At 41.9% G+C, this 25,341-nt stretch overlaps 1 protein-coding gene across 4 annotated transcripts in view; it reads left to right on the plus strand.

Moving 5' to 3' along the window:
- The window catches only part of UBE2D3 (ubiquitin conjugating enzyme E2 D3), a 36,158-nt gene extending 14,781 nt beyond the window's left edge, over positions 1-21,377 (plus strand). For 3 of the 4 annotated variants that reach the window (XM_081332586.1, XM_081332587.1, XM_081332585.1), the window contains 7 exons: positions 13,274-13,337; positions 13,476-13,507; positions 14,477-14,554; positions 15,437-15,542; positions 16,549-16,642; positions 17,029-17,078; positions 20,514-21,377. In XM_081332586.1, coding sequence (XP_081188712.1) covers positions 13,274-13,337; positions 13,476-13,507; positions 14,477-14,554; positions 15,437-15,542; positions 16,549-16,642; positions 17,029-17,077 — 423 coding nt within the window. In that variant the 3' untranslated portion in view covers position 17,078; positions 20,514-21,377. The remainder of the gene's footprint in view (positions 1-13,273; positions 13,338-13,475; positions 13,508-14,476; positions 14,555-15,436; positions 15,543-16,548; positions 16,643-17,028; positions 17,079-20,513) is intronic. The other variant, XM_081332588.1, reaches the window with a different exon arrangement.
- The last annotated feature ends 3,964 nt before the right edge of the window (positions 21,378-25,341 follow it).

Consider the following 25,341-nt stretch of genomic DNA (forward strand, 5'->3'; position numbering starts at 1 on the left):
ACACTTCCCAGTCACGACTTAGTCTGTGCCCAGAATAGACATGGTAATTTTGGCTCCTAGAATATTGCTGAGTCATCTCTTCTGAGTAATTGAGCAGGTCATATATATTTCCCCTTCGTGGATTCTTCAATTAGATAGCATTCTTTTCAGGATTGGAGTTTGCTTTTCTCCTTCCAGCTGTAGCTCTGATTGAGCTTCAGCCTTCTGGAGGTTTCAACTGTTTTCACTGTTGCAAGTCCGTGGGGAAGGTTTCTCAATTAGATAGCTTTCGGTGTAGTTCTTTTCAGGATCTTATCTTTCTCTCAGAAGCCCCAGGCTGTTCTTTTGCAGCACGCTAGTTGTGGCCACCATTTTGAATTCCAGCTTACCAGCAGCTGGCTGAGAGGAGGTTCTTTGTCAGAAAGCCTCCGTTGCCTTTTTAAGTGTGCTGATAGCATCAGAGGCACGTGAAGACTCTCAGAACTGCCTGCCTTCTCTCCTGAATGAAGGGGGAAGGACAGGTTGCTTCTCTTTTTTCACTACCAGCAGTAGCAGCCGCCATTTTGGGCGCCACCATCACATTGCTTTTACTCTGAAAAGGCTTGTGCAGCCCTCTTTGCTAGCTTCTGAGAAGGGGGGGTAGATTTCAGGGGCCCCCACCAAAAAAAAACAAAAAACCCCCAACAGACTTCAAAGGTGCTTACCTTGCCTTCCAGCTCAGGGAAGTTGGTCCCTGAGCTTCTGGTCAGTTCTCAGGGGTCCTTTTTCAGGCTCCTTCTCTCACAATCATTGCAGAGGGTTATGAGTTCAGATCCCTTCTGACTGTAGCACAATCATTGTTTGCCTTGCCCAAAACCTTTCAAAGTGGATGGTCACATACAGGAGGCTTCAACTGTAGCTCTAGGCCACGGGTCGGCAACCCGTGGCTCCGGAGCCGCATGCGGCTCTTTGAGCTGTCTCCTGCGGCTCCCAGCCGCCCGGTGTGCGCGCACCTCTTCGAACGGGCAGTGGTGCGCGTGTACCTCTCCAAATGGAGAGTGGCACCGCACGTTTGGAGAGGTGTGCGCGCACCTCCGCGCGAACGGGCAGCGGCGCCGCTCTTTGAGAAAGCTGCCGCAGCATGTTTGCAGGCTGCCGAAAGCGGCAGCTCTGCAGACGGGCCGCGGCAGCTTTCCCAAGAAGCTGCGCCGCTGCCCATTCCGAGAGGTGCGCGCGCACCTCTCCGAACGACCGTAGGTGCACGCGCACCTCCCCAAACCTTTGGAGAGATGCGCGCGTACCTCTCCAAAGGTTTAGGGAGGTGCGCGCGCACCTACGGTCGTTCGGAGAGGTGCGCGCGCACCTCTCGGAATGGGCAGCGGCGCAGCTTCTTGGGAAAGCTGCCGCGGCCCGTCTGCAAAGCCCTCGAAAGCGGCAGCTTTGCAGACGGGGCGTCGCCGTCACGCAACCGGGAACCGGTTCCATCACACATAAAAAACGGCAACTGTGTGTGTCCGTGCACGCGCAAGAAAAAACCGTTTTGCGCATGCGCAAAATGTTTTTTGCGCATGTGCATGCATGGACGCACGCACGCGGCCCCCACTTTTTTAATGTGTGATGGAACGGGTTCCCAGTGGCTCTTTTCCTTTTTCAGGTTGCCGACCCCTGCTCTAGGCCTCAACCTAGCTCATTGTCCATTCCAACAGAAGAAGTGTGCTGGCCGTGCCATTCTTGGCTTCGCCGCCACCAACTAAGACTAGTGAGCTGGCTGTTATCACTGAGGTGATCTGCCACCACAGTAGACTTGGCCTGTGCTCCAAAGGTGCTTCAACTAGTCTTAAGTCCATCAGGAGTTTTGCAGGTATGCCAGTTGTCTATTAAGTTGGTCCTGCAGCCACCATTGCCATAGAGTACTTGTTGATGCCTGAGAGTGGCACACAGCCTCAGATCAGTACTCTGCTCCTCTGTTTGAGATCCCTCTCTGCATTCCACTGAAATATCTCCCAATTGTGATGGCGGATAACACTGCACCTCAGGCTTCACACGGTGCCCCCAACACTCCTGCACAATCAAAGCATAAGTCCTCCAAAATGGAGGCTGTTGGAAAGCTCAAGGCCATCTCTGGCAAAAGGTCCTCCAAGGCGGCAGAGAAAGAGGGCAGCAGGAGGCACCAGGCCTTAGAAAGTTTGCCAAGGTCCAGAAACAGGGCACGATGGGTGCTGAACAGGTCTCTTCTCCTCTGGCAGAGGACTCTGTATTTGGGCCACAGCTTGCTCCTCCCTCATCTTCCCAGAGGGTCTGGTCTCTGGAGGGAGATGATGATGACCAACCTTATCTTCCCAGGGCTGAGCAAGAGGAGATGGTTTCCTTTACCCAGGGACCAGGTATCCGACTGACACTTCCAGTCCCCAGAACAACACAGTCCAGGCCCAAGGCCACCTTTACACCCACAGCAGCTGGTCTTTGGCCCTCAGAGGCGCAGGGACTGTGATCGCCGGAGCAGTTTCAGGCTCTGATCTCCCAGGCGGTTGCCCAGGGATTGGCCTTACAACGTCAACAAAGGTATGCACCCGAATCTGTGGCCTCAATGACACCGCCTTATCTCCCCCAGTTGGGAGCACCAGAAAGAATATTCTGACCCTATTTCTCCCGCCTGGTTTCCTCGTAGCGAAGTATCTTTTTCTGAGGAGTATGACCCGATGGAAATGCCACTCTCGGAGGATGAGGATCTTACTCCAGACCCTCCTCCCTTTGTTGGTCTATTCAATCTGGCGCTCTTTAAATCTCTGCTTCATAAGGCCAGCGCTACTGCTAAGATTGGTCCTGACCAGGTTCCCCATCCTGGTCCGTCCACCAGCCAAGACGCAAGGCCGGTATTTTCAGAGCATGTGGTCACTGACCGTCACATCCCCTGTCCCTCTCTCTTCCTCAACACGGTACAGAAGCAATGGGGAACACCTGGCACTTTTCCCTCTCTAGGGGGGGGACGGACAAGAAGCTCTTTAATGTTGACCCGGCCTTGTTGGAAGTGCTAGAGGTTCCTTCTGTGAATTCTCCTCCACGGTGTCCGGTGATATGGCTGAGACCTTGAAGGCTGAGGACAGAAAATCTGAACTTTCCTTCCGCAGGACCCACCAGGCCTCAGCATGGGCGGTGAGGGCAGCCACATCCACCTCTTTCTTTGCCAGAACCTCCCTTCTCTGGTTCCGCCAACTTCAGGCCAGAGTACCCCCGGAGGAAGTCTGAATGCACCAGGACTTAGCCAAGTTAGTGGCTGCTACATGGCGGACACATCTCTACACATCTCTTCTAGGGCCAGAGCCTCCAATGTTACCACTCACAGACTCCTGTGGCTCAAACATTGGCGAGCGGATGTTAAATCCAAGTGGCGCTTGGCGGCTGCCCCTTACCATGGTGGTCAGCTTTTTGGGGAGACCTTGACACCTTATTTGGTGGAAAACAAGGACAAGTGTAAGGTGATGTCTCATCTTCTTAGACGGGCAGATAGACAGCCTACCCCGTACGTCCGCAGACAATTTTTCCGGTCAGGATCGGAGTTTGCTCAGCTCTCCTGTTCCTTCCCTCCCAGGTCTGACCATCAATTCAACCGACCGGGGACCAGAGACAGACCCAGGTTGCAATTCCAAGCAAAGCAACCCTTTCGAGGCACGGGGGGGCCATCTCTTCAGAAAGTCCAAATGACTTCAGGGCAGTCTCCCCAATTGTTGGCAGACTGACATTGTTTGTTCGAAAATGGGAGACCACCACCACAGATGCTTGGGTCCTCAACACTATCAGGAGCGGTCTGTCCCTAGAATTCATGTCTGTCCCCCCAGAGCACTTCATTCCTTGTCCGTTATCAAAAAATGAAGTCAGGCAGGCTCTCATGTCAGAAGCTATTCAGCACCTCTTAGAAATAAGGGCCATAGAACCAGTCCCAGATGGGCAGCTAGGAATGGGGTTCTGTTCCATCCTCTTCGTTGTTCCAAAGACGTCTGGAGGAAGGAGGGCAATACTCGATCTAAAGGGACTGAACGCTCATCTCACATACAAGAAGTTCAAGATGCAAACACTACAGTCCATCTTGGCCAGCAGCAGGAGGGGAGACTTCCTGAAGTCCATCGACCTCACGGAAGCATACCTTCACATTGCCATCCTTCCCGCCCACCGGAGGTTCCTTAGGTTTTGCTACAAGAATCACAATTTCCAGTACAGAGCCTTACTGTTCAGCCTTTCGTCGGCTCCAAGAGTGTTTACCAAGATCTCGATGATGCTGACCGCGCATTTGAGGTCCATCCTCGTACGCATCCAGTGCTATCCGGACGACATTCTCATCCAGTCCCTATCGGTCCAGGTGGCTCAATCGGACCTGGCTTTGTCTATCAAGACTCTCCAGGACCATGGGTTCTTGGTGAACTTTCAAAAGAGCCAGACAGTTCCCTCAACCCGCCTTCTTCATTTGGGCGCGATCGTAGACACCGAACTATGCAGGGTCTATTTATCTCAGGAACGTCAGGACAGCATCAGAGCCCTGGTCCTTCAGGTACAGAGGGAGCATGTAGTTACCTGGGCCGTTCTTTCCCAACTGTTAGGGAAGTTGGTTTCCTGCATGGGAATAGTCCCATGGGCCAGACTACATTCCAGGGACTTGCAATGGTTCTTGTTCCCGTTTCAAAGACTGGGCACCAGCTCCTCCAACCAAAGGGTAAGGGTTCCATCTCGGTGTTCTGTTCCAGCCTACAACCGGCCCTGCAAAAATGTCAGGGACAACCCCTTTGTTATATTCAATAGGCTGGAATTAAGCCAACCAAATTTATTTGCAAAAACTAAACAAAACGGTTCAAAACAGAATAAAACAAATACAGACCGAGACTATATCAGAAGGTCTTCAAACGGTTGCCTTCAGCAACCAGCACCTCCCACATATTCCCCTTTTAAACAACAGTCTCAGGGCGTGGCTTCCCTTTGCCTCCTCCCGAGGTGCCTCATTGCTTTTCTTTGTTCACTTCTGCTTGTCTGCCTCCTGCTTTGAGCGTCCTTGAACAAAGCCAGCTGTGGATCGTCGTCTAATCTTTCAGGCTCACACAGCTGGGTCTGAGGAGGAACAAGACGGGAGGGGCCTGGCTGAGAGCTCTGTGATGCATCTGCAACCAAAGGCTCTCCAAACCCCTCCTCCTCCTCAGAATTGTCCGATTCAGCTGCCGAAACCACAGGCTGATGCTGAATCACAACACTCGGACCCTAAACTCCCTCTAGTGGTGGACCTCGCCAGCGGTAGTCAGGGACTCTTTGTTCCAGGAGCCTGTTCGGATCTCCCTGACTACGGATGCCAGCCTGTTTGGCTGGGGGTTGCATCAAGGGCCAACCCAGAAAGGTCGTGGAGCTCTGCTGTAAAGCACTATGAAGCAGTATATTAGTGCTATTACTAACAGTGTCCTGGTTTGTTGGCAAGCACCTTAACCACATTGATTAATAAATTGGTAAATGCTGTTTCACAAACCTAGAGCTTTTTTGAGGCTGTCAAGGAGAGCTTGGATTTTTGAAAAGTTTTTCAACAACATTCTCATAAAAAAATGTAGCAGTTGTAGGTTTAGAGCGTTGTAAGTTATGTATATAACCATCCACCCAATCTAAGGAGATTCTGGGGCATTGCAGAACAATAGATAAAAACTGAAGATCTCAAAAACAGTAGTACAAATATAAAAAAAATCCTTATTAGTGCACTGATGATGTTGCCTAGTTTGGTAATGAAATGTCTGCAAGAGAATCGCCAAACTCAGCCTCAAGATACTCTTCAAGGATACATCCACATAGATTACAGAAATCCCATCTGGAGATGACTAGGACGTGAACAACTATAGGTAGTCTGATCCAGGAACGGGCACAATTGATGCATAAGATGAAGTCGTGCAAAGGTCCTCTTAGCCGTGACGGCCATCTGCTCCTTAATTAGGAGTTGTATATCTAGAAGTACCTCCAGATTTTTCACTGGGTCCGTCTGGAGTAGTGCAACCCCTTCCATTACTAATGATGGCATAATCTGTGAGTCAGTGGGCCCCCAAAAAACAGCCGTTCAGTTTTTCCAGAGTTCAGCTGAAGCTTGTTGTCCTCCATCTAAATCTACACGGTCTCCAGGCATTGGCATAAGACATTTATGGTATTGCATAATTCGCTGAGAGAGAGACATATACGTGGGTATATTGATGATACCTCATCCAATCACAACAGAAGACTTCACCATGCTCATTAAAAAGGAGAGGAGAAAGGACTAATCCCTATAGCAGGGGTAGGCAACCTTGGCTCTTTTATGACTCGTGGACTTCAACTCCCAGAATTCCTGCACTAATTCCTGGCTCAGGAATTCTGGGAGTTGAGGTCCGCGAGTCATAAAAGAGCCAAGGTTGCCCACCCCTGCCTGCCCTATAGCATCCCATATAGTGGAGGCCAAGACTTCTCTTCTCCCATCATCACTATTTGAATTGACCCTGAAAAAGGGAGGTAAACCAGTGCAACACCATAATGCCCACCCCAACCCAAACTAAAGGATACCATGAATGATGGTATCAAAAGTCATTGAGAGATCAAGTAGGGTAAGGATGGATATATTATCCCTAAGTAAAACTGATGAAAAGGAAACTTCTGCATACAATATTTAATTTAATTTTTTTAAATTTTAATTCCATTTATATCCTGCCCTTCTCCGAAGACTCAGGGCGGCTTACAAGCTTAGCAGTAGCCTTCATTCTATGTATATGCCTGCTTATTAGGGCTTTCACACACACCCCAAGCGGCATTATTACAAAGTCAGCTTAATTGCCCCCAACAATCTGGGTCCTCATTTTACCTACCTCGGAAGGATGGAAGGCTAAGTCAGCCTTGAGCCTGGTGGGATGCGAACCTGCACTAATTGCAGGCAGCTGGTGTTACTTAAGGAGGCATTAGTGCAAGGAGAGATAACAGCTACTAATTTGGCTATCTTTAAAAGTTTAGATAATTTCATGAGGAGCTGTTGGAAGAGTCTTGGAATGCTACCTCTGTGTTGGTGAGATCATTTCTAGAAATACCAGTTGCAAGAGAACCATGCATAGAAAGGTGATGTATCCCGTCTTCTATTTGAAGGCATTGCAGATACAGGTAGTTTTCGACATCCTACTGTAATGGACCCTGTTCATTATTGTCCTATAATATGGTCATAAAGCAAATGGCACTGTCACTAAGTGAATCCATGGTTCACTTATGGGCACAGTTTTGTTGAAAACTGGACATAAATGTTGATTTTCTACAAAAGTAATGTCAAATGCCATGTGACCATGGAATGCTGCAAATGAGCATAAATGATTCTGTGTTGTCAAGCATTTAAAACTTGATCATGTGACTGCAGGGAGGGTCTGAATCAAAGTTACAGAAGATCAGGGTTGGAAAGACCTTGGAGGTCTTCTAGTCCAACCCCCTACTCAAGCAGGATACCTTATACCATTCCAGACAAGTAGTCTCTTCTTAAAAGTCACCTACAACTTCTGGAAGCAAGCCGTTCCATTGATTAATTGTTCTCACTGTTAGGAAATTTCTCCTTAGTTCTAGGTTGCTTCTCTCATTGATTAGTTTCCATCCATTATTTCTTGTCTTGACTTCTGGTGCATTGGAAAATAGATTGACTCACTCTTCTTTGTAAGTCCCCTTTTTCAGGTTGGTCATAGCTTGGAACAATCACTAAGCAACTGGTCATAACTCGATGACTACCTGTAACTGATTAATTACTGAGAGACTCAATATTGAATTAAGATGGGCTGTTATTACATATTTGTATATACCTAATAAGGGACGCGGTGGCTCAGTGGGTTAAGACGCTGAGCTTGTCGATCAGAAGGTCGGCAGTTTGGCGGGTCAAATCCTGAGTGCCGCGTAGCAGAGTGAGCGCCTGTTATTCGTCCCAGCTTCTGCCAACCTAGCAGTTCGAAAGCACGTAAAAAATGCAAGTAGAAAAATAGGGACCACTACGGTGGGAAGGTAACAGCATTCCGTGCGCCTTTGGCGTCTAGTCATGCCGGCCACGTGACCACAGAGACGTCCTCGGACAAGCGCTGGCTCTTCGGCTTTGAAACGGAGATGAGCACCGGCCCCTAGAGTCGGAAACGACTAGCACGCATGTGCGGGGGAACCTTTACCTTTTATGTGAGTGGAAGGTGGTGCGTGCACAGCTCCACTCATGAGAGCGGTAGATGCTGGCACTCAGAGCCCCACTCACAAGTGGCGGACGTCAGTGCTCGCAGCCCCTTCACACAAATGAAGCTGTCACTCACTCATGCATGCCTGCCCCACACCCTCAAAGCCTTCTTCTCTTTCTTCCCTCCTCCAACAGGCTGCCAATCTGGAAAGGTTGGGGAATGCTGCTCTAGGGAAAATATGCATCTGCAGTGTAGGAGCTAAACATATGTTTAAGCATAACTGCTTGTTTCTAAGATAATGGCAGTTTTGGAAAGTCATGCAGTAACTACAAACGACATACTGCAATGTGATACTCATTCCCCTTTCTTTCTCACTTTATAGCCAATTGCCTGAGGGTGCATCCTGGGTTGTATTAATAAATGGAGACCTTGTGTTACCTTAAAGAATATATTTTCTAGACTGAAATGAAATAGCCTGCAACTAAGGAAAGTATATATGTAGATTTCTAGTAAATAAACAGGTTTTTTCTTGTTTTTTCTTTTTCAAAGTTTATGTAACTACTGTAAGAAGTCAGGAAAACATCTTGTTAACAATTACTCTTCCCTGTATTTTTTACATTGTAATTTTAGCAGCCTTTTTTATCAATTACTCAAGGCAGACTTTAAGTTAATGCATTTGTATAGTTCTTGTGCTTCTCTTCTGAGCTGATGAGATTGCTTCCAGAGTATTTTTTAGGAATGCTAATTGGACACAAGGGCCTCCTTTTAAATAAGGATTGTGATGAAGCTTTGCAATATGCCAGCTTTCTACTTCAAAAAAATTCTTTTAATTTAAAATAAATGGGTCAAAGCATGGTATGTGTAAACAAACCATGTTGACAAATCCCATGTTGTGAATTCAGCTATTATCTTAATTGTGTATAGGCATGTAAATGAATAAATGTCTATTCAGATCTTTAAAAAATAGCATTTCCTCTTAGAACCATATGATCAATATAAATTCTCAACTCCATGGTCAAGCATTAGGAATACCAGAAATGAACAGTATTTTGGGTAGAGTTTTAAACCTCTTAATCAAGATGTTACTAAAAGCAAGTGATCGGAGAAGATTATCTGATTTTAGGCTGAAGATGTTAAATCTGCTTAATTAGAGGCTTAAGATTCAATGAAAGGAAACTGCATATCTCTCTTTTTTGCTAGGTATAATGTTCAGGTCATCTACTAAGCTCTGGGCTATGAAATGTGTCTTCAGTTCTTAAAGGAATAAGAGAAACCATTTTTGTACAGTTTTTAGGCAATTTTTAAAATTACAAAGTACCGTATATACTTGAGTATAAGCCGACTCGAGTATAAGCCGAGACCCCCAATTTCACCCCCAAAAACTGGGAAAAGTTGTTGACTCGAGTATAAGCCGATCCGCCGTTCTGCAAGCCTCCGCCGCCGCCGGAGGCTGGATCCGCGCTCTGCAAGCCTCTGCCGCCAGCAGAGGCTCGATCCGCCATTTTGCAAGCCTGAATACACAGGAATACCCTGTGTGGCCGCGGCTCTCGGGAAAGCCCTGGCTGTCCGCTTCCTCGCTCCACGCTGCCATTCGGGGCCCGCGCGTTCCCCGGGCAAATCGCGGCGCCCAGCAGGCGAGGAAACACGCCCGCTCCAGTCGCCCCCCCTTCCCTCAGGAGACGCGAAGCAAGTGACCGCCCGGAGCTTACCGAGGACTTGCGCGCGGCCGAGGCTTCGGTGCTTCCAGGATCGCGCGCACCTTTCCCAAGCCGCCGCCGTCCGGAGACCTGCCGAAGTTTGGGGAGGTTTGGGGAGGTGCGCGCGCACCTCCCCAAACCTCCCCAAACGTCGGCAGGTCTCCGTTCCTCCGCGCAGACCTGCCAACGTTTGGGGAGGTTTGGCCGCCTCCCCAAACCTCCCCAAACGTCGGCAGGTCTCCGTTCCTCCTGCCGACGTTTGGGGAGGTTTGGGCGCCTCCCCAAACCTCCCCAAACGTCGGCAGGTCTCTGTTCCTCCGCGCAGACCTGCCGACGTTTGGGGAGGTTTGGGCGCCTCCCCAAATGTCGGCAGGTCTCCGTTCCTCCTGCCGACGTTTGGGGAGGTTTGGGCGCCTCCCCAAACCTCCCCAGGTCTCCGTTCCTCCGCGCAGACCTGCCGACGTTTGGGGAGGTTTGGGCGCCTCCCCAAACCTCCCCAAACGTCGGCAGGTCTCCGTTCCTCCTGCCGACGTTTGGGGAGGTTTGGGCGCCTCCCCAAACCTCCCCAGGTCTCCGTTCCTCCGCGCAGACGTGCCGACGTTTGGGGAGGTTTGGGCGCCTCCCCAAACCTCCCCAAACGTCGGCAGGTCTCCGTTCCTCCTGCCGACGTTTGGGGAGGTTTGGGCGCCTCCCCAAACCTCCCCAGGTCTCCGTTCCTCCGCGCAGACCTGCCGACGTTTGGGGAGGTTTGGGCGCCTCCCCAAACCTCCCCAAACGTCGGCAGGTCTCCGTTCCTCCTGCCGACGTTTGGGGAGGTTTGGGCGCCTCCCCAAACCTCCCCAGGTCTCCGTTCCTCCGCGCAGACCTGCCGACGTTTGGGGAGGTTTGGGCGCCTCCCCAAACGTCGGCAGGTCTGCGCGACGTTTGGGGAGGTTTGGGGAGGCGCCCAAACCTCCCCAAACGTCGGCAGGTCTCCGTTCCTCCGCGCCCTGCCTGCCTGCTTCTTTCCGCTGCGGAAAGAAGCAGGCAGGCAGGGCGCGGAGGAACGGAGACCTGCCGACGTTTGGGGAGGTTTGGGGAGGTGCACGCGCACCTCCCCAAACCTCCCCAAACTTCGGCAGGTCTCGGACGGCGGTGGCTTGGGAGAGGTGCGCACGATCCCGGAAGCACCAAAGCCTCGGCCGCGCACAAGTCCTCGGTAAGTTTTTTTGTTGACTGGAGTATAAGCCGAAGTGGAATTTTTCAGCCCAAAAAGTGGGCTGAAAAATTCGGCTTATACTCAAGTATATACGGTAATTGTTTAATCCTGGGTTATACAGTAGATCTGCAAGAGGAATATTTTTTTTCAATTTTATTAAAATTATCATAATATAATACAGAGGGAAATATTGAATATGCAGACATTGAAATACACTATAGCTGACATGTTCAGCTCTGTGCCTAGTTTTGGTTATCATGACCAAGTGTTTTTTCGAACTTGATTAGTTGGTTCATGGAGATGCTAATGTTCAATCTGTCAGTGTTAGTGTGTTTAAAGTAAAACAAAATTTTTAAATGCTAGTCTCACAAAATAGTTTCTGTGGATTATCACTCTTACTAGGACCTCCCAACTAGACTACTCTTTTAGGGCAGATAGACAACTTCCAAACAAACAAAAACAAAATAAAACACTCCACTGGTTAATAGCTGCTTTTAAAAGCCTATAGATCCATTTGGAACCCAGTGCATCATTTGAAACAAAATTAAATCTGGAGGCTGATACTTTGTTTTACAGTATGTCTTTTGAAGTCCAGATGGGGGAAGTTAGATGAATAATTTAACTACCTGGGGCCCTGCTTCTTTCAGTGTTTCCTATTGTTGATGACTACCTCTAATGGCTGTATTTTTATATGCAGGTTGTACCAAAGATCAAGCCTAATGGACCAATTACAAAGTTTTATTAATATTTTTAGGGAAAATATTATTGTACTTAGAAATATTCAGAGATCATGTGTCAAATATATGTGTTTGGGAGAAAATTGCAGCCAGTTTGAATATTTAATACAATTTATATAATTTTCAATGAAGCCTGATTTTTGATGCATTCTGTGTATTCAGACCAGTTGCCAGATTGCTAACTTGAGTTAGCTTTAGGAATGTTATTTTGATTTGTGCTACTATATTTACTTCTCGCCCATGGGTAGACACCATCCAGAGTTGCCTTTTACTTTCCTTTTTAAAGGAGGTTCCACAATTAGACTTTGACTTACAACCATTGGAAATATGATGGTGCTGAACAAATAGTTACTATGGTCTTCAAAGTTCTTGCTGTCACAATCATGTGATCATGTGATCACAGTCTGGGTCAGGGGTAGGCAACCTTGGCTCTTTTATGACTCATGGACTTCAACTCCCAGAATTGAAGTTGAATTTGGGAGTTGAGGTCCACAAGTCATAAAAGAGCCAAGGTTGCCTACCTCTGGTCTGGGTGCTTGGCAACCAGTTTGCATTTAAAATCAGTTGCAACATCCCGAGACCATTTACAGTCTTCCCTGCTGGCTTGCCCACTGACTTTGATTAGGAGAAGCTGGTGAGAACCCACCTCACCTAATAACTGGGATTCATGCTCTACGACCACATTGCTTAGCAGCAGAAATTCTTGTTCCAGTTGCCATTGTAAATTAAGGGCTACATGTATATGGCTTGCAGCTTTTAGATGTTGTGTATTCTTTGTATCTGCTAGTGCACAGAAACTACTAAACATTATTTCTGTCTTAAGAATTCAGATAATTAGTAATTAAGAATATAGTCTTCCAGTTTTGGACTACTTTTACTTATCTCTCTACCTCTTAGAAAAATTATTTTCCTTAACCATCGTAAGTTTTAATATAATTTTAATATTCTACTGTACCCTGCCTCTGCTATTATGAAAAGTTCTATTTCATTCAAGAATTCTAAGATAGGGCCACAGAATTTAAAATATATTTCAGGTCAAGGTTGACATTCTTGAAAGAGAAGGAAAGGTTTTCTTTAAGAATATATGAATTTTCCTTGGTTTCATTAAGATTGCTTGAAAACTAAATTAAATGTAGTTCCCTAGCCTGTAGTTAGAGCCTAGTTCCCCAATAAGTGCCTAAGGTAAAATTAGTTGGCAAACAAGTGCTTCTGTTTCTCTTTGTACTATATCTAGAACGGTAGAAGTTACCATGGCTTGGGTGTACAAAAGTGTTTTCAGCAAGGAAAAGTATTTCAGACTTCCCTTGATTCATGAGCGTGAAATGTTTGCAGTGTTTGGACAATTCCAAGTGCTTTCAATAATTATAGTTGCATTGTTATACATATACAGTAATTAGTTTATTGATGTGAGAACAAGTTTGATTTTAATAGCTGGTGCACAAAAGCATTTGGATTGATGCTTTGGAGGGGCAAGGGGCAGAAATATGTAATTCTCTGACAGTATTGTTTTTATTTCAGGAACTTAGTGACTTGGCTCGTGACCCACCAGCTCAGTGTTCTGCAGGCCCTGTTGGAGATGACAGTAAGTTGTTATTAATAAATACTGGTTCTTTTAAACAGGTCCTTGTAAACCAACATGATTTGTTGTTTGTGGGGGAGGATAAAAACATTTAAATAACAGTTTTTCCTTTTTCTCTTCCCTTCTCAATCTGTCATTCAGTGTTTCATTGGCAAGCTACAATTATGGGTCCTGTAAGTACTTCAGTTTTATTAACATTCATTCTAAAGTCAGCTATTCAAAAGTTATTCCAAAAAACACATTGTTATGTTCTTTTTTTTTGTGGTATAAAGTTTACAGGTTTTGGCATGCTTTCATTGGACTACTTAATTAAAATTATCCTGTTTTTCTCATTGTGCATACTTTAGAATAGCGGTTCCCAACCTTTTCTATACCCCACACCCTTAGAATGCTTCTGATATATTCTTGCACCCCTTACAAAAGTTCAAAACGAATTATGCATATACACTATAATTTTGAAGCTTCTAAATCCAAGTTTTCACACCCCCTGGAATACCATCTCAAACCCCCAGGGGGGGGTGAGTACCCCGGGTTGGGAAACCCTGCTTTAGAATATGCTAATATTATGGTCTTTGATTTACAATTTTCATGGAAACACTTTTGTTTAAGATTTCAGACAAATTTACTTCTTAAAAACACTTTCAGTAAGATAGTTCCTCTATGTAACACTGTACCTGTGAAAAACCATATCATGGCTTCTTTTGGAGGCTTCATGTATCATACTTTTTATTTAAGAGATTTTATCCCTTATGGCAAGTTGGCACATCATGATAAAATAAACTATTATGGTCTACAAATCAATATAATAGTACAGCTGAAACTGATCTGTTGGCCAGATTTAATATTCATGAAAGAGTATTGATACCAGCAAAGGCAGTCCATAAATGTCATTGCTGTCATCTCTACTGTGTCAGAACATGTAGCAATATTTTTGAATATTTCCAAGACTGTTTATGCAGAAGGAAATGTTGAAGTCAGCCTATCATCATGTGTATCCCATTGTTAATATTGTCAAAGTATGCGTATATGAGTCATTTTGCTGCAGGTAGCTTTACTTTTAGTTAGCTACTATAATTTTTCAGTGTCTCTTAAACTATAGTTCCTACAGAAATGTTTAACTTCTGAATTTTCTTCTTTGTCAGAATGACAGTCCGTATCAAGGCGGTGTTTTCTTTCTGACAATTCATTTCCCTACAGACTACCCTTTCAAGCCACCTAAGGTAAGTAAAGATGGAAACATAATTTAAAACATTGAATTTCTGCATGAATCAGCAAGTAATAGACTGTGGCCATTGCTAAAGCATTTTGACTTGGCCAAAGAGGCATAAAGAAATTGCTTCTTCATCTCTATACACTGACTTACCCTTTGGATTACTACAATCAAATAATTACAAAATTCCTTAAAATATATTTGCTTTATGATTGTAGCTGCAGTTACTGAACATGCTTTCAGGCCATTATAACATAGATTGGTGACATATGCAGATATTTGGGCTGTGATATACAATGTATTGTGGGGTGTTTTTTTTAACACAGCCAATTTTCACTGTTTCAGACTACTGACATTTCTATATTCTTTGAGTTTGTCATGTGTAACGTTATTGTGAATTTTTCCTACCAGCCTGAGAATAATAAAGCATTGTAAAAATAGTTCTGGAAGTTGAAAACATATATATTTCCAAATGATAAAAATGTTAAGAGTTTTATTTTGATGCTTGCCCCAGAACTAAATAGCTCTCCCCTGCCCATGCAGTTTCAAGTACCAAACCTAGAGAAAGGTGATGTGATATAGCATACATTAGATTTTACACTAAACCTGAACATATTTCTGAATAAATATGAAAAATAAAAGAGTGGTTTTGTTAATTAGAAAAATAGCAGTTGTATAGAATTGAATTTACATACCTTGTAACTACTCCACTTGTAGAATTATATTTCAAGCTGTGTATATCAAAAATTAAGTTTATATGAAGTGTCCCAAGCAGACATTATTCTCTTTGATACTATTAAGCAGAATTGTGTATATTCTAAATATTGAGAACCAGCATTTTTAATCTGAAAAAGTTCTGTATATTGATTACAGATTGATCTCAATTTTTTAGGTTGCATTTACAACACGAATTTATCATCCAAATATTAACAGTAATGGCAGCATTTGTCTTGACATTCTAAGGTCACAGTGGTCTCCTGCTTTAACTATTTCTAAAGGTAAGCATATTTGGATGAATATTGACATTAGTTGATATTCTTGGGTTTTTTTTGTATTTTATTGACGAAAAGCAGCTTGAATGTATGTTTTGGTTTTGGACCACCCATGGAAGGAATTTACCTGTTTCTAGATTGAAGAATTTATTTTGGTAATTCTGAATTGTCCCTGGAATTTGGTTTGAAAGGATTTGTTTTAGAGTATTCCAGAATGATCCTTTCCTACATTGACAAATTTGGCACATTCTTAGTACTGTATGTACTAGGATTTGTCTTACTTCCTTTCTATTTTAGCATGATATTTGACCGTTATTTTGAGGCAATTATCCACCATTACTTTTCCTAGCCATGCAATTGTCCCACAGATTTATCTCCATTTTGTCAGAAAAATATCCCAAAAATACTAATAGGAAGAGAGTAGTATGAATAAAGTGTAATTCAATTCGAGGTATTTAGCTTCAATTGATGTTTGGAGTGTGCACTCACAGGGTGAGACTGTTGTGCTTTTTGTAGTTTCACTTCCCCATCATCATCGTTGTTATTAATTTTAAATAAGTGTTCCATATTATCATTGATGTTAAAAATACCAGTCCCTGTTGAAACAGAATAGATATCTCTAAGGATTAAGGTTCAGTCATTAAAGAGAAGCTGAGTGGCTTCTTGCTAATTTTATTTTTTAGACCTAAATGACTTTAGATTACCAAGAAGCCAAGACAAAGAAAAAGAAGAATCTTGTTTTGGCACACAGACAGTGAGTCATATGAGTTCAAACTCAAACTATTTATCAGAATATTCAGAATAGTGTGGTGCAGGGATACATAGGGGCATGGCCAAACAAACTAAGTATAAAGTTTCTGACAAGTTAAGCTGTTTTTTTAAACTAGAGACAATCTTTTTGAAATAAAATAAATGGGACCGGTATGTTCTACCTACCTGCACATGCAGAAGTAAATAACTTGTTCTTTGGACTATTTACAATTTTCTGTATGCTCTTTTCTATTTGTTTCAGTTCTCTTATCCATTTGTTCACTGTTATGTGATCCAAATCCAGATGATCCCCTAGTGCCAGAGATTGCGCGCATCTATAAAACAGACAGAGACAAGTAAGTATAAAATGATGTGGTGAAATGTGGCTAAAGAACAGTTGAGTCATTGCTGCTGTTTAAAACGGAATTGGGTAAAATATTCATGTTTTTTTAATTTGGAAACTTCAGTAGCATGCTAAAATAGACTTTTTACACTCTACAAAATATTGACATTACTTTCAAGTTTAAAATTGCTATGAACAATTTTTAAATGAGAACACTAGGGTAATGGGGGAACAAAAGTTGTGCGCTATTTTGATAATTTAAATATTGCTTTCTGTTTCGAAGTAAACTAAAATTATCTATTAGTAGTTCTGCTTTGTATTGGCAATTAAATCTGCCCAGATAAATTTAATAGGGCTCTATTGGCTTGTCTATGTTACTAAATATACTTATCTAATTAGGTACAATAGGTTAGCAAGAGAGTGGACAGAGAAATACGCTATGCTGTAGGGTAAGACTGCACTTCATGGTGCATTAATGATGTGGGGACTTCAGCACTTGAGTGCAGCATGCTTAAGGCACTGGATTAACTAACAAAAGATTGTTCAAGTCACTGAAATACAAAGGTTTAACTGCTTGATTGTATTCAGCGTGGGAGGCCTATCTGCATGGCTAGATGAGAATAGTCAAATATTTTAAAGTTTTGTAGATATTTCTCGGTTCTGCAAAAATCACTTAGCTGGTAAGTATGTTGAGACCTATTCAGCACAAATGTGGTTCTACTTATAATTTAAATTATTTAGCAGATTAAATTCAGAAGTATAAAAGCCTATAGGCATGTATAGGTAGACACTAACATAATAACTGAGCATGTAAATTAGCACTGACTTGATTTCAGTGGAGTTCTGCACAGTTCACTCACAACCCCTGCTTATGCGAGAGGCTGGCTATATTTAGTATCTTAAGGGTTTGTGATGTTTGTGTGGAGTTTTGCTAGAAAGAATATCCACTTATACTTGCATATTACCATGTGATTTCTAATATGCAGTACTGTGTTTTTATATGCTATATCAAAATTGGCAAGTGAACTTTGTCTAGAATCCACTCCAAAACTTGTAAAATTGTAGACAAAATATTTTATTAATGATTCTCATTCTTATCAACACTATCCAAATGACCAAGTGAATACTGAAGTTGATAGTAGAATTGAATCATAGGAAATTATAGGGATATTGCACACCAAGAATTCTTATTTCCTAGTTTTTATATTCTCTTTAAAACTTCTAATCAAATAAATTGAGTAATCTCATTCCAAAAAGCAAGACATAAAACTCTTGCTTTTTGGAAAGACATTACTCAATTTATCCTAAAATTTTGAATAAGAACGTTATGTACTAAGAAATATACATAGATTTTTAGTTAATTTTTAAAAAATATTGAATTTATTGAAAGTTAAAGAGAATATTAAAACAATACAAATTATTATAGAATAAAACAAAGGAAAAGACAAAAATTCAGAAAGAAAAAATTAAAAAAGAAGCTTCTAATCTATGATTATAAAAAAGCTAACTTCTATCCTTTTTTCCTAATCTTCAAAACATAAGTCATAAGTGCATTTTTTCCTTCTGTTTCATGCAAAAATCTGCAAGGGATTTCCAGTCTACCATAAATATAGATACTGTCTTTTCTGTAATCAACAAAGTTAGTTTAATAATTTCTACAAGCTCCATCAATGTCATAATCATTCCTCTCTTGTTCATGGTGTTGAATCTTTGAGCATATGATAATTTCGCTGCAGTTGTCATATAGGAAAATGAAGTTTCACAACATTTTTCTACTTGTCCTCAGTTCCAAAAGGAAAAAAAATCTGATTAAGTTGTGCATTAATCTTTAAAAACTTCTGAATCAGTGTATTTATCTATATCAAGAAATTTTGGGTTTTTTTTTTACCTGACTGCTTGATAAAATGCCTCTTCATGTTGTTCACATTTCCAGAAAGCCAAGTAGATTTTCTTCATTGGTAACCATTTTCAAAATGATTTGAGGTGTTCCTGTTTATTGACTTATATACAGGTGAAACTCGAAAAATTAGAATATCGTGCAAAAGTTCATTTATTTCAGTAATGCAACTTAAAAGGGGAAACTAATATATGAGATAGATTCATTACATGCAAAGCAAGATAGTTCAAGCCGTGATTTGTCATAATTGTGATGATTATGGCTTACAGCTCATGAAAACCCCAAATCCACAATCTCAGAAAATTAGAATATTGTGAGAAGGTGCAATATTCTAGGCTCAAAGTGTCCCACTCTAATCAGCTAATTAAGCCATAACACCTGCAAAGGGTTCCTGAGCCTTTAAATGGTCTCTCAGTCTGGTTCAGTAGGAATCACAATCATGGGGAAGACTGCTGACCTGACAGTTGTGCAGAAAACCATCATTGACACCCTCCATAAGGAGGGAAAGCCTCAAAAGGTAATTGCAAAAGAGGTTGGATGTTCCCAAAGTGCTGTATCAAAGCACATTAATAGAAAGTTATGTGGAAGGGAAAAGTGTGGAAGAAAAAGGTGCACAAGCAGCAGAGATGACCGCAGCCTGGAGAGGATTGTCAGGAAAAGGCCATTCAAAAGTGTTGGGGACTTTCACAAGGAGTGGACTGAGGCTAGAGTCAGTGCATCAAGAGCCACCACACACAGACGGATCTTGGACATGGGCTTCAAATGTCGTATTCCTCTTGTCAAGCTGCTCCTGAACAACAACGTCAGAAGCGTCTTACCTGGGCTGAAGAAAAACAGACCTGGTCTGTTGCTCAGTGGTCCAAAGTTGTCTTTTCTGATGAGAGCAACTTTTGCATCTCATTTGGAAACCAAGGACCCAGAGTCTGGAGGAAGAATGGAGAGACACACACTGCAAGATGCTTGAAGTCCAGTGTGAAGTTTCCACAGTCTGTGTTGATTTGGGGAGCCATGTCATCTGCTGGTGTTGGTCCACTGTGCTTAAGTCCAGGGTCAACACAGCCGTCTACCGAGAGATTTTGGAGCACTTCATGCTTCCTTCCGCAGACGAGCTTTATGGGGATGCTGACTTCATTTTCCAGCAGGACTTGGCACCTGCCCACACTGCCAAAAGCACCAAAACCTGGTTCAGTGACCATGGGATTACTGTGCTTGATTGGCCAGCAAACTCGCCTGACCTGAACCCCATAGAGAATCTATGGGGCATTGCCAAGAGAAAGATGAGAGACATGAGACCAAACAATGCAGAAGAGCTGAAGGCTGCTATTGAAGCATCCTGGTCTTCCATAACACCTCAGCAGTGCCACAGGCTGATAGCTTCCATGCCACGCCACATTGAGGCAGTAATTGCTGCAAAAGGGGCCCAAATCAAGTACTGAGTACATATGCATGCTTATACTTTTCAGAGGTCCGATATTGTTCTATGTACACTCCTTGTTTTATTGATTGCATGTAATATTCTAATTTTCTGAGATTGTGGATTTGGGGTTTTCATGAGCTGTACGCCATAATCATCACAATTATGACAAATCATGGCTTGAACTATCTTGCTTTGCATGTAATGAGTATCTCATATTAGTTTACCCTTTTAAGTTGCATTACTGAAATAAATGAACTTTTGCACGATATTCTAATTTTTTGAGTTTCACCTGTATTATTTCCATTTTAGAAACTAATTTTTTTCAGATTTCATGGAATACATTAAATATTTTGTAAAGTTAGTATAAATGATTGTGTCCATGAGTCACTGCAAAGAACTATATCTCAGATCAAACCTTTGTTATAGACAAAGGCCAGCACAGAACTTTGTAATGTGTTAACATTTTTATTGCTGGCTTTTGGTTTTGCTGATATGTCTATCTATATATGTATAAAATATATAATCTTTTAAAAAGATTTAAACTTTTAAAAGTATTTTTTCTTTTTCCAGGTACAACAGAATATCTCGGGAATGGACTCAGAAGTATGCCATGTGATGCTACCTTAAGTCAGAATAACCTGCATTATAGCTGGAATAAACTTTAAATTACTGTTCTTTTTTGATTTTCTTATCCGGCTGCTCCCCTATCAGACCTCATCTATTTTTTTTTTTAAATTTACCTCTATCCATTCATGCACATGCTCATCTGAGAAGACTTTAGCTCTTCCAGCTTTGGACAATAACTGCTTTTTAGAATTTGTAAAGTAGTTATACAAGAACAATTGCCCAAGATTCAGAATTCTTTAAATGGAGCATGTGTGTTGTGGCCAATGTCTTCACTCTAACTTGGTTATGAGATTGAAATCATTCCTCACTGCTCTAACAGTTCTTCTGAAGAAATCACCCAAAGGGAGGGGAGATGGATGTTCAGTTTGCTCACATCACAGGAAATAGCATTGCTGTAGCATCATCCATCTTGTTTTAAAACCTTCCAGTGTTAGAGACTGAGGTTTCATGACATACTTGTGCTCATAACTGGTATGGTTGGAGAATTGGTACAGAACTTGTAGCATCATCAGAACAGAACACGTGATGTATCTTATGCATGTCAATAAAGGAATGACCAGTTCTTGTTCTACAGAGAATGGAGATTGGAAGTCCAACATCCCTTGTATTCCAAAATAGGGTCTCGGAACATTTTTGTAATTCTCATTTAAATTTTGTTAGGATGCTTGGAGCTATTAGTTAATCTATCTTCCACAGCAGTTTAATATAGCACTGAATAAATGATGCAAGTTGTCAATGGATGAATGATCAACTAATAGCTCTCCTAGTAATTGATTTTATTTTCTTCAATAAAGTTACATAAACCAATGAGTTAGCTGCCTGAATTAATCAGTATGGGAAACAAAAGTCTTTTGTAAAAGCAAAGGTGGTTTTTGTATATACTTGTTGGGATTTGCCTCATTGTTTGACATCAAATAATGAAGTGAAGTAAGTAGAGTGAACCTTTTGCCATGTTCAGTTATAATACTTGGTCTGTGTTCAGGTTGACACATTGATCAGCCCTGGAATATGCAGAATTAATAAGCTAACCTAGTAGTGTAGACTTTAGTGAGCTACACAAGGTCCTGGGAACCAGGTTTTCAACTGCAGGCTTGGAACCCAGATGATATATGTACAGGTGTATTGTGGAGACTTCACCAAATGCACCCAGCTTGCTAACTGAGAAGCATTTCTTCGCCTTGTATACTTGACAGCTGAAAGATCTTTTTGTGGGAGTAAAGAGGCAAAATTGCAAAATAAAGTACTGTTTTGATGTGGGAATTGTCATGAGGTTGTGTTGAAGTGAGTTTTCAATGTGGGATGTTTGCTGTCCAAAAGATTATCATGCTACCGCCTATATTAACAAACATTTTTTGCTGCAAGGAACACTATTTCAGGGTGACTAAAAATTAATAAAGTCATTGCTACAGTATTTTTCTGTTTTGAGAAGCACTGACTTGTGCCACTAATTCTTGTTTGATAATGATGAATTTTATCCTTTCTGCATCATAATTTTGTCTCCATCCAAGTCTATAGTTCAGTATTTTCTAGTCTTGTGCTATGAGTTTGTGCTTCTGCCACTTTTTCCATCTTTAGCACTGCTGTGTGGATCCTAATGCTTTTTCCTCAACATAATTTTGGAAATATTGTAAAATAAAAGTAGACTGTACATTTTATGAAAGGGGAACAGGTTTGGCCATGATTTGTGTCAACTTTTTTTTAATTACATTTTGGTGAATTCAGTTTTGTCAGTGTGGTACACCAAATTCCGCTCAAGTGCTTTGGATGTATTACGGTGTTAGTAAAAGCAACTTTACAGAGTGAAGAAAGATTACTTGAAGAATCAGGGCCAACAATTAAAATGAGGCTCCTTTGTTCAGTTTGCAATAAAATCCTTAATTATAGGGAACATGGCATTTTTACTAAAATGTTACTAAGGTAGCCTTCTTCAACTTGGTGCCCTTTAGATATGCTGAGATTATAGTGTATAATGGAAAGCAGTGTATCTGGAAAGTATATTTATAATGCCTTCAGATGATGTAACTTACATTTTAATCTCATATACAGGCTGACTTCTAACATAACACTGATTGTTTGCAAGCTTAAACACATAAGATTTGATTGTCATGTAGTTGTAATTACAGAAGAATTCATCTTTCCTGAAGCATCTTAAATTCTATGGCATGCAATATAAGCCTCTTTTCCCCTCACACAGGTTACAATTGATTATTCTGCTGTATAAACCATGGGTTCAGACTTCATAAAGATTAGGAATGTGCGTGGATTAGATTTTCTGTATAAATGCCTATTTCAGAATTCACTGCTTCCCTACGCCCGGTTTATAATTCCAAGACCTTTGTACTTCTTAACATTTATGTTTGCCTTGGAAAAGTTTACTTACTTAGCCTTGGAAAAAGACTGATTTGATTCTATCCTATCGGACTGTTTAATAAATATAAGGAGTGTCATGACATCTACTTTTCATCATTGATCTATGCTTGGAGGATGGCAAAATAAGACTGCTATCCTCAGATCATTTTCTCTACCAGTGCAGTAGCGATCTCAGGTATGTTGAGGTCATGTAGATGTAGTTCTTCTGCAATACATCAAATGAGGTGTCTGGCTTTTGGGCATGGTCCTAATCGGTCTAGGCATCATGTTATAGTCCTAGTGTTATATGTCAACTGGGCAAGCAAAATAGAATTCCACTTTGCAGTGCAAATACAGATAATACTCATTCAGCAACCACAATTGGCATTGGCAGCTTGGCCGCTGAGCAAAGCAGTTATCAAATGAAAACATGAGTGCTTATGATCTTTCTTCCGAATCCCCAAATACTAAAGTTTCCTTCGCTTTACAGAGGTTGTCACAGGGATTGGTCATAAAGTTCCTTTTTCATTACAGTCATAATTGAACAGTTGCTAAACAAGGACTAATATTTTATTTTTTCCCAGATGCTACTTTCTGTTTCTTCCTAGAAATAAGAAATAGATGAGCTGAAAATAGATTGAATCTTGGTCTTGAACTCTTTTTCTCACAACCTGTTGTGTGATCTTAACAATCATACATATGCGCACACACACCAGGGATTGTTATTAGCAGTAACAATGCATTGGATTTTTAACTTTGTCCTCTCATTTAAGATATTAGTGTAGGTCTTAATTCAGTTCATATATTCCTTGCTCTTCTATTTCCTAGAATTAACTTGGCAGAGTCAACTTTCTTTTTATAGATGAGGCTAATTTACCTTCAGGGCCATGTTACACACTTAAGTATTTTTCAGTAACTAAAAGAGCGCAGCTTTTTTGTGTTTACTGATTTGACTAGCTTTAAATTTAACTGAAGTATTGTGGTTTTATTGACTAACCTGTTAAGTGGCTTCAGAACATTTTGTAGTGATTGACCACACCATTTTGGCGTTAGTCCTGAGCTGTGTATGTAGCCCTCCTGCAACTGTTCAGATTTTTGTACTGATCAGAGAAGTTGCCTCACTGTGAAGAAACTGGTGCCAAGTTTTTGTTACATCCTTATGCTATTCAGTTAATGCTGGAGTAGTGAGAACTGCAGATTTATGGTAAAGCAACCACTGACCATGCCATTAGAAGGTTTATAAACCATCTTAGGGAGGTCTGAGCCTTTGGGAGTAGACGGCATACAAACACATCTTGAAGTTATCCTTGATTTTCCCAAGATGAAGCATGACTTTGTTGGAATATTAACAACGTGGAATGTTCTGAAAGCAACTCCTCAACACATACCTTCCACATAGCTTTTTTGGAAGAATCTTAAGCCTGGATAAATGCAGCTGAGAATTACTCACTCCAATTTGGGCGTTGCTAAATCAAAGCTCCCAGTGGCCTTGGCTATTGTGGTCTATAGGAAGGGTTGTTGGTAGTTATATAGGTGACTTAAAAGTATTGCACTGCTCTTCTGTGTAAGTGTACCAGTCAAGGAACTTACTAAATGTAATCAAGATAGAACCCAATTTAAGAACACTTGGATCAGTCATTTCATCCATGGAATTAAACTTTAGGCTTGTTTTAGAGCCTCAAGTGGAAAGGACAATGGTACTTCAACCTAATTAGAAAAGTTTCTTTGAAGTGTAAAATTAAACTTGGATTTTTTTTCAAATTTTATGCTTCCACTCTAATAGTGCAAAATGATGTGGTTGAAGATCTTTCTAAAACCCAACATGGCATAGGTCAGGATGACTTGATAGACCGCTTTTCCCAAGAATACCCATCCCACTCATTCTAATAGGGTAGGCAGGTTTGAACTTCTTCCCTTGATGTGCCACCAGGTGGGACCCAGAAGGGGTCCCGTTTACATAACAGTGCCTGCCCTTTGGAATAATTCCACATACGTGCTTATTTGGTCCTGACCCTGCCAGCTGTTAGAAAAACTGCAGTTCTCCCCCAGGTCTCGGGTAATCAATGTCCCCACTGGGAGAGTGTGTGAAAGTGACCTAGTTTGGCTATTATTATTTACTATTTTTATTTTGGTTTCTCTTTCAACAGATTTGGGAGATTTGCTCAGTACATTAAAAAGCCATACTATGAACAACATTTTCACACAGGGCTCTTCAAATTTCTGGAAAGCAGCAGCATTTGGACCATGTACTTTTCAATCAAATTGTGAAAGGAGAAGATATGTGATCTGAATCATGGGTTACTTTCCCCAATATATATAGCGCATACCAAAAGATAGACACCCCCCCCATAGGCAACTTATATTAATTGCATTAAATGTTCCAATTGGCCATTTTCTTTTCAACACTTGTTTTCTTGACACG

This window comes from Vipera berus (genome assembly GCF_964194415.1).
Source record: "Vipera berus genome assembly, chromosome: 7".
Taxonomy (NCBI): Eukaryota; Metazoa; Chordata; class Lepidosauria; order Squamata; family Viperidae; genus Vipera; species Vipera berus.